Source organism: Chanodichthys erythropterus, chromosome 5, assembly GCF_024489055.1.
Source record: "Chanodichthys erythropterus isolate Z2021 chromosome 5, ASM2448905v1, whole genome shotgun sequence".
In the NCBI taxonomy this organism is placed as follows: domain Eukaryota; kingdom Metazoa; phylum Chordata; class Actinopteri; order Cypriniformes; family Xenocyprididae; genus Chanodichthys; species Chanodichthys erythropterus.
Window position 1 is genome coordinate 34,444,365 of NC_090225.1, and position 9,467 is coordinate 34,453,831.

Genomic DNA, 9,467 nt, shown 5'->3' on the forward strand with positions numbered 1-9,467 from the left:
GTTACAATTAAGTGTTGCTCACAGAGCCTGCAATGACTTGGTAGTTAGTTTGTGTGATTAAATGTCCTCTGAGCTATTTCTCACAGGAAGTGCAAGAGGAGCGTTATAGGGTGACCTCATATGAAAAGTTGGCTTTTAGCAGGATATTTGCTAACCTTTTATTTCGACGGTCTACTTTAGACGTTCTACTAAGTAACTTTGCAACTACGTGTCAACTAACTCTCATTAGAGTAGACTTTCTGCTTAATATCTGCTAACACTTTATTGTGATAGTTCCCCAAAAGATAATCTACTTACTATAAGTTACTTTGCAACTACATGTCAACTTAATCTACTAACTCGAGCCCTATAGCCTTACCCTAACCAGTCTACAGTCTACTAATACTCTAATGAGAGCTGGTTGACATGTAGTTACTTATAGTTAGTAAAATATATATATATAAAAAAAAAAATGGACCATTGAAATAAAGTGTAACTGAATATTATAGTAGTGGTTATTTATTAATTTGTATAAAGACAGCTATAAGTGGAAATATGGATATCTTTCATCATAGCTGTGAGGCCTCTGGGAGCATTTGCATCAGAGCACATTATGTGATTTTGAAAACTTCAAATGATAGCGGTTTAAGGCGTTGTGTGCTGCCACATGCTGTACATTAGAGGATTGATTCGATTGCATCATATCATATCAGTACTCCATTTGCAGCTCTCGGTCTTAACAGTAATTCACACTCAGCCGTAGAGCTGCATTTTGCTCAAAACAGGAAACATGAGAAAATAAATCACCCAGTGAGAATGTATATCTAACTAACCCCACCCACTAGGTCTCCCTGAGGCCAGATTCTTTAAAGGGGCGGCGCACTAATATGGCCACGTAGTTTGAGGGCTGTGTCTGTATTCACTGACGTCAGTGCACCCAGCCTCTGATCTTATCTGTCAGACTTTGGTTATGGACCATGAAAAACACTGATTTCATGGACGGGACATACCAGCAGTGATAAGAAGTTTAGTTTGTAAAAACAAAAGGATCCCACATTCTTGCCTCAGACAAATATGCATCAGATTAGGCTTGTGCAAGTTGAGCATTCAATCGCATTCAATGCCTGAATATGGTGAAGGCCAGTGTGTTAGGACAGCATAATGTTTTTTTTTTTTTTTTTTTTTTGGATGAGTCTGTTTGGGAAACACAGAACATTGTTCACAGGACGAAAACACTAACACTTCATTGCAAACTTACATTATAGACTTTTTAGATGTCAAGCTTTTTACTCCAGTGAATATTTGTCTTGTTTATTTTGTACAAGTCCTTTTCTTTACTAAGCTATTGAATAATTCTACCAATGATGAAGAAAACTTTTGTGATAATAGCAGGACAAGCCATCACACTACATGTGGGGTGAGTTGTCACAGTGGAAATCTGCCTTTAACAAGCTTATTATAAGCTACCACATTTGCAGTATGCAATAATGCAGTATATAATATATAAGTATTATGAAGAACAAAAAATTCTTTAATATAAAACCTTTGTTTTGACCAAGAGAATCTTGCCTTGACCTCACATTTCTGAAAAACATCCTTGTCTTGAGGTCATTCAAACCTTCAGTTAAAAATCTCGATTATCGCTGACTCTTGTCTCAAAGTATGTCAGTGTAGTTTTATTGTGTTCACTTGTTACCTAAAAGTTATAGTACAATTTATATAGTTTTGAGGATATCATTCACAAAAACATTCTAATTTGATAGATTTCGAACTAAATCACTCCTAGAGAAAATGAGCGATTGTGTAATTTTGGACTCCAAATGTCGATATTTAAGGATTTGTAAAAAAAAAGAACCTATTAATCATATAAAGTTATGTATACTGTTGCAAAACTTTTCAATTCATTCAAGAATCCTGAAAAATATTTCCACACAATTTTTTAGCAGCACAACCTGTTGAACATAAGATAATAATAAAAAATGTTTCTTGAGCAGCAGATCAGCATATATGATTTCTGAAGGATCATGTGACACTGAAGACTGAAGTAAATTTCAGCTTTGCCATCACATGAATAAATTACTTGTTAAAATGTATTCAAATAGAAAACCGTCATTTTATATTGTTATAATATTTCACAAAATTTACTGTATTTTTTATCTAATGCAACCTAGGTGAGCATAAACATAAAAAGAAAATCATACTGACCCCAGATTTTGAATGGCAGTGTAAAACGTGTAGTGTAAAATGAATTTAGAATCATATATGAAGTCAGTTCCCACAACATATGACAGTCAGAAAGTAAAATTTCGATTTTAAACAGCGTTTTTATAATTTAAAACCTAAAAAACTTCTTTTTGTGAAACATATGATCCTAAAACTAACCTTCTATCTTAAACTTATCCTTCTGTCTTTAAAATAAATGCCTCATAGTTTGATTTCTTTTGTGTGTGTGTGTGTGTGTGTGTTTTCTAATGCAAAGACATTAACAAGTGTGTCTAAACTCACTGAGCTTTTTTTGGGGCCACTGTTTGCACACACAGGAATTTTTTAACTAGCCGACTGAGAGAGTGATGGACAACAAGGAAGAGGAGGAGGAGAAAGAGAAAGGGGTTAGTGTTTCAAGTCCTGCCCTCTGTTCCGTTTCTCCTCCTCTCTGCTTGGAAAGAGGGGGAGAGAGACACAACTCTACAGCTACCACAGGAAACGGAAGAGACAAACAGACAGAAGTTATTTCAAAACCCCGGGGCTGAGCGGAAGATTCCCTCTGTGTGCATTTGCAGGGCTATCCTCCTCCAAAACTCTTATCAGCTGCTCCTTACCTCTCCTGTTGGCTCTTTCTTCCCTTTGTTTCTCTGTTTGTGGCAAACAGCCCCCACCCTGAACACCAGGAGAAGATCTCTTCAACAAAAAGAGGAGATGCCCCCTCAGCCACAGGTGAAGAGAAGTTTCCTGGAATTCCTCAAGAACTATGTCAGGCTTGTACGGGTCCTCCAGATTCTGCTGGGAGCCGGGCTTTGGGTCACCATCGCAGCCAACAAGTATGAGGGCTCCATTCACTATGTGCTTTTCGTGGCTGTGCTTTTCTGGCTCCTCACTTTAGCTATCTTCATCATCACTCTTCTGGACAAGCAGGACCTCGTTCCCATCGTCGGAGGAGAACGCTGGTTGTTAAGCAACGTGATCCACGACATTGCCGCCACTCTGCTGTATCTGTCCACGATTGGGATCATGATGTACAAGACGGAAAAAAACTCCTACTGCAACCTGGACCTCTACAAACATCACTGCTTGTACAAGGTCTACCTCACTGCCTCCATCTTTGCCTGCCTCACAGCCAGCGTCTATCTGCTCTCCGCCATTTACGGCAGCTTCAGGAAATGTCGAGGTGAGCGGACGGTCGTGTGAAAATCGACTACATGCCTCAAACCCTGCCACTTTGAGACCTTTCGGCAAGCTTTTTGGAGACTTATAAAAAATTTTTTTAATCACAGCAGAGGGTTTGATCCTCTTGTCTCAGGCTTTCAGGTTTGTTTGTTGCTTTGTATACAGTAATTTATAGAGCTTTTGTACTGCAGTCACACATAAAAGTCTATTTTACACTTGTGTTGTTTATATGTTGCTGGAGCTCTATATGTTTAAGTATTTTTATTTTTTGTATTGTATAACTGACAACTCAAAGAGCAGTTTGTTGCTTGATGAAACAATATTCACAGTGTGTAACATCACATTTTGTTCTTTTAACCTTTTGATATGACATTGAGCGATTAAACGAGGATCTGCTTTCATGTCATGACATGTCAGTGTCTTTCATCAAACGTGTATGTGTGCTTCACTGTTTACTTTCATAGATTGAATCACACCACATCAAAAATCTCCACTTGATCAGCTTTAAAAAACATTATATGATATTAAATGCATACAATCACGTATTAAAGGTGCCCTAGATTCAAAAATTGAATTTACCTCGGCATAGTTAAATAACAAGATTTAAGTACATGGTAATGACATACAGTGAGTCTCAAACTCCATTGTTTCCTGCTTCTTATATAAATCTCATTTGTTTAAAAGACCTCAGAAGAAAAGGCGAATCTCAACATAACACCGACTGTTACGTAACAGTCGGGGTGTTTGCATATGCCAGCCCATGATCGTCTGGGTGTGCACAGCTGAATCATCAGACTTGGTAAGCAAGCAAGAACAATAGCGAAAAATGGCAGATGGAGCAATAATAACTGACATTATTCATTATAACATGATATTTTTAGTGATATTTGTAAATTGTCTTTCTAAATGTTTCGTTAACATGTTGCTAATGTACTGTTAAATGAGGTTAAAGTTACCATCGTTTCTTACTGTATTCATGGAGACAAGAGCCGTCGTTATTTTCAGTTTTAAACACTTGCAGTCTGTATAATTCATAAACACAACTTCATTCTTTATAAATCTCTCCAACAGTGTAACATTAGCCGTTAGCCACAGAGCATAGCCTCAAACTCATTCAGAATCAATGTAAACATCCAAATAAACACTGTACTTACGCGATTAGACATGCTGCATGACGAACACTTTGTAAAGATCCATTTTGAGGGTTATATTAGCTGTGTGAACTTTGTTTATGTTGTTTAAGGCAAGCACAAGCTCTTGGGGCATGGAGCACGAGAATTAAAGGGCCACACACCCTGAATCGGCTCATTTCTAATTATTCCCCAAAATAGGCAGTTAAAAAAATGAATTAAAAAAAAAAAATCTATGGGATATTTTGAGCTGAAACTTCAGACACATTCAGGGGACACCTTGAACTTATATTACATCTTTTAAAAAAAAAAAAGTTCCAGGGCACCTTTAAAATTAAATGTAATATGTGGCTATTAGCTAACAGTTAATAAATAAGAGAAATAAAGCATATGCAATTTCATTTCCGTGTTTTGTACAATGTTTAAATGAAGGGTTTCCTAAGTTACTTTGGTATATTTTGGGATAGAGGCTTTAACAGACCAGCCAGACCACAATATAATGTACTCTTGTGTTGGTCACGGACCACAGTCAAAGAATACAGATGTTGTGACAGCTGCCTGTGATCGGTTTTCATGCAGTCATAAGTTTTAGGAGGAATACAATGTGAGTCCAAACCACAAATTGTGTGTGAATTTCGGAATGTTACATCATAACTTATGAGAAATCATAAGTTGGGCACAATTCCTGTAGATTCAGTTATTTATATGTGGAAAAGGGAAGCATTGATGCTTTTAAATCAACATGCAACTACTTTGGTCCACATGTTGAGTATTTTAACTTAACAAGGAAAACATTTTAAAGCAATACAGAGTACGCTTAGGAGGTCATATTTGTGCCAAATATAAATTAAGTGGCTTGCTTTTTGAACTTATAGTTTGTTTATAGAATATTAAAGTGTAACCTTGCCGATTTTCAACCCGTATTGTACCATGTCTACTTTTTAAACATCATGGTAAAAAAGGAACAGCTTTCGTACCTGTACACGTCACAGTGGGCTAGTTTCTTCAGTTATTCCCCTCCATTTGGCCTAAAACACTTGTTTGTAGTCAGTCATCCAGTTTGAAATGTTTATTACAAACACAAACGTTTTTCATTTTTTCCGTCACAGCGTTCTCTCTGTATTTACGATTCTTTGCAGCCTTTAGCCACTGCTTACAACACACTAGATCCTTCTCTGGAAACCAAAACTAACTCCCCCCCGCTAAATGTCTACTCTTTAAATTCTTGTACCTGTGAACAATACAAGTCAACACCATTATGACTAAAAGTTTGCTAAGATGTATTTCCTACTAAAGCAAAGCACTATTTGGCTTTGGTGAGCATACAGACTGGTGCAAGTGGCCTTGACAGTGCATTATGGGTGTTAAAGTTTTCCTACCTATTTGGCAAAAAGGAAGACAGCCTTTTTTCTCTGTTTTCTATATTCAGGTAGCACTGATTATTTTTTTTTTTTTTTGCCTTTCTACTGTATGTATAGGCAGAAACGTTTTATTGAAAGCCCATTTTGCCAGTGGTGAAGTACCCAAAGTTTTATGTCGTCACACAGTCTTGTTCTCTCACAATATCCTTCTAAATGAACCATATGCACATGTTTAAAGTTTTATTTGAAATTACCATACAAAAATGTGAACATACAAAGAGTGGCAACACTATTTTAAGAAAATTAAATTGTATCATTGTTTTATAGAATATTTTGATTTGTTTAACCCTCTACTGCACACATGTTGATGGCACATATGTTATTGATAAAACATTTTTTTGACTTTTTCGTTGTCTTAGGGCAATGTTGTGCAACAATGGCATAGAATCATAGAAAAATTATCATAAGACCATGCTCAAAAAGAGGATTTGAAAAAAAAAAGTCAAATCATTAAGTAAAAAGGGAAAAACACTTGAAAGACATTGATATATTGGATTTGATAATCCAATAATTTTTGCATATCACTTTGGGTGTTCCTGCGCACCCAGGAACCCTGCATCTTCCCTTCTTATAACACATTACTGCCAATGTGAGGTATTGTCCAAAACATCATCGAAAAGTACCCCTTATCGCACAACGTTGCCCTGAGGCAACGAAAAGAAATTTCTGAACATGCAAAATAAAATAAAAAACTTCATAAAATCTGACAAAAGGCTTCTCTACACCTTCATACACACACATTTTTTGTACAGTTCATGTGATTTTAAATATGATTATTGTGCTCCTGTGACCATGTATCAGAACAGGACATCCCACCTTCAAATGGTGTTTGATAGTGACTCCCAAACCTTACAGGACTGTTCTTTGGTACTTTCTCAACCTTTCTAATTGGTTATCATCATTTAAAGAACAATGTACTTAACATAGGGCTTAGAAAACTTTCTGTTGCCTGTATGGGGTGAACATTTTGATCACTATAATTCTCAAACTTTACTAGGGTGTGAAAATACTGTCCAAAACGATTAGTGTACATGTTGCTTTTTTTTACTTTTAATAATTTAAGAGGAAATATTATTTAATTTAAATTGTATTTTTGTTAGTTTTCCTTTACTTGGTTCTAAATGTCAATGCCATGCTTGTAGAAGTTTCCTCTCAGTACAGTACAGTATGTTCACACTCCCTGCAAAAAGGTTATTAAATGGCACCAAAATTTCTCTATGCAAGAGGGGCTGTATTTACACAAACTGTTGAACTTAAAAGACATTTCCTGCTGGTGAGGAGCTCTCTGTCTCTCATTATGTGCTTTCTTTTTCTCTCTGACATAGTAGGACATTTTATGCTCATAAATGTCATACTACTCTTGAGTAGCCAGACTTTTAAATCATTTATTTTTAAATTTCGCAGCAGTGACTACAGCAGACTTTAAATACATCACACATGCATGCATAAATAGTCGAAAAGCAATAAATATAGATTATTTAGCAATTCTACATTATATTATTATGGTTATCTGAAATTAGTTGATATCACAAGAATAGACCATTGTATAATAATCGTATAATGTATAATAAAAGTTTTACTACATTATTCTACATAATATTTCATTTATTATTACTTTTTTAAAATAATTTATTATTTTGTAACTTATTTTTAAATCAGCTCTTACAACCAGTGCTTGTCATTTGTGAAATACATCAGACAGTCAGTGTACATAGTTGTACTGAGAGAAGTATTGGAAATTATATCAAGTTATTTCTTATGACTCTAGCAACAGTGTAAAATGTGGCAGAGAGTGAGCCAAACGTTATAAACTGAATTTATCTATTGGAATGGGCCATTGGCAAATAATCTACTATTAAAACTTTAAGAAAGATTGAGAATACATGGACACATTTGTATAACAAACTAGTTCAGACTTGTGATAAAGCTATAAATAAATAAATGAATGTATAATGACTCACGTATGGCCAGATGTGAGGTCAACAAGTGATCATTCAGCAAGGCATTATCCATCCAGCTTTCATTATTATGGACAAATCATGATTTGTGGTAAATGCAGGGAGCAGCATGAATTCCCTTGGGAACATCGAGTGGGGTAAAGCCTTCAGAGAAAGCATTCCGGTTCAAATGTGCTGACAGAAACACATGGATGTCATTAACTGATGAAAACCATGTAATGCATTACTGTAAAGGCCAAGACATCCTAACTGTCAAATAAACCTGTACAGAGATACACTCCATTTTCTCATTGGCATATCATCCAGGTGTCTCTTCCAATGTTTTGAAGCTCTTGGCTTTGTCTCCCGTGACTAAAATGAGTTGTTGTCTTTAATCACTTCGTGTGGGCCTCGTTTTTGCGGGACAAGTCAGCACAGCTTCAATGAGAGCAGGCCTCCACATGTGGACCGTTAACCACACACTCTGCGCAGAGTGCTGAGACACGCATTCCTATGTGACGCGCTTTACATGAGGGAAAGAAACACTGTAAAACAGAATGGACAGACCCAGTCTAAAAGTGAAGGAATATTTTGCTCTCTGTTCTGTGAGAAAATTGCAGCAAGGAAACTGTAATATTTGATTGTATTATAGTGGATGTTTTCTTCCAGTGCCTGATGCTTTTTGAAGGGCTCTTAAAGCATGACTATTTCTTGTCTGCTGCGTTTGACGTCACAGCTCAGTGCAGTTGCTAGGAAGAACCATCATTGTTGTCTGTCATTTCCTCTGGCTCCGTAGTGGATTGTTACATGTCATTTATAGCTCAGAACTTCTGTTCAGTGAAAAAATGTGTTTAAGGAACTAGTATAGCTGATTTTTAGATCCACCCAGAGTTAAATATTTTGCTCAGTGCTTGCTTTTTCATAACTTCTGTATTTCCCAGATATGTTCTATTTAACCCTTAAATGCATACCTTGGGTCTTTAGTGACCCGGGACGTCATTCACTACCCTCCTCCTCTTTCATTTTTTAAAGTTAGACATCAACCTTCTTGGTATTCCTCAATCAATTCATTATAAAGAAAAAAACAAGAAAAAAAATCATAAAATTATAAAAGAATGCCTAATTTTGTATTCATTTTTTTGTAAAAATTGTATAGGGTCACAAACGACCCAAGGTGTGTATGAGTGTACATATATTTTTTCTGCACAACAATAATTGAATCTTAGATGACAGAATAAGTGCAATTCACCTTTATTCCTCAAGGTGGCAATGTGTGATACACAATGCTGAAGTGACGACTCATTTAGACAGAAAACGAAATAATAAGAAAAACATGAAATGGCTGTAACTGTCACTGGATGGTGACCTCAAACATAAAACTAGTCCATTATTTGCTAAATTTACTGGCAAATGAGCTCTGACGAGAACAGTGATGATGGCATAAAACATCTGCTCAAACGGAGCCCTTTCAAGCTCCAAAAGGTAACAAAATATGCTTTATTTTATTCTTCTGTAATTGTTATTCTAATATCAGAGGAGTTTTATATTATCGCGACAGGTAGAGATCCTTCTGTGTTAGATATAGATCCGGGTCGATAAAGACCCGAATATGTAAG

General features: G+C 36.1%; 1 protein-coding gene across 1 annotated transcript; it reads left to right on the top strand.

Annotated features, from left to right (window-relative positions):
* The first annotated feature begins 2,745 nt into the window (after nt 1-2,745).
* marveld1 (MARVEL domain containing 1) lies at nt 2,746-3,783 on the top strand. The gene has a single exon (XM_067385522.1). The coding sequence runs from the start codon at nt 2,896-2,898 to the stop codon at nt 3,382-3,384; it is 489 nt and encodes a 162-aa protein (XP_067241623.1). The 5' UTR covers nt 2,746-2,895; the 3' UTR covers nt 3,385-3,783.
* Nucleotides 3,784-9,467: the final 5,684 nt, after the last annotated feature.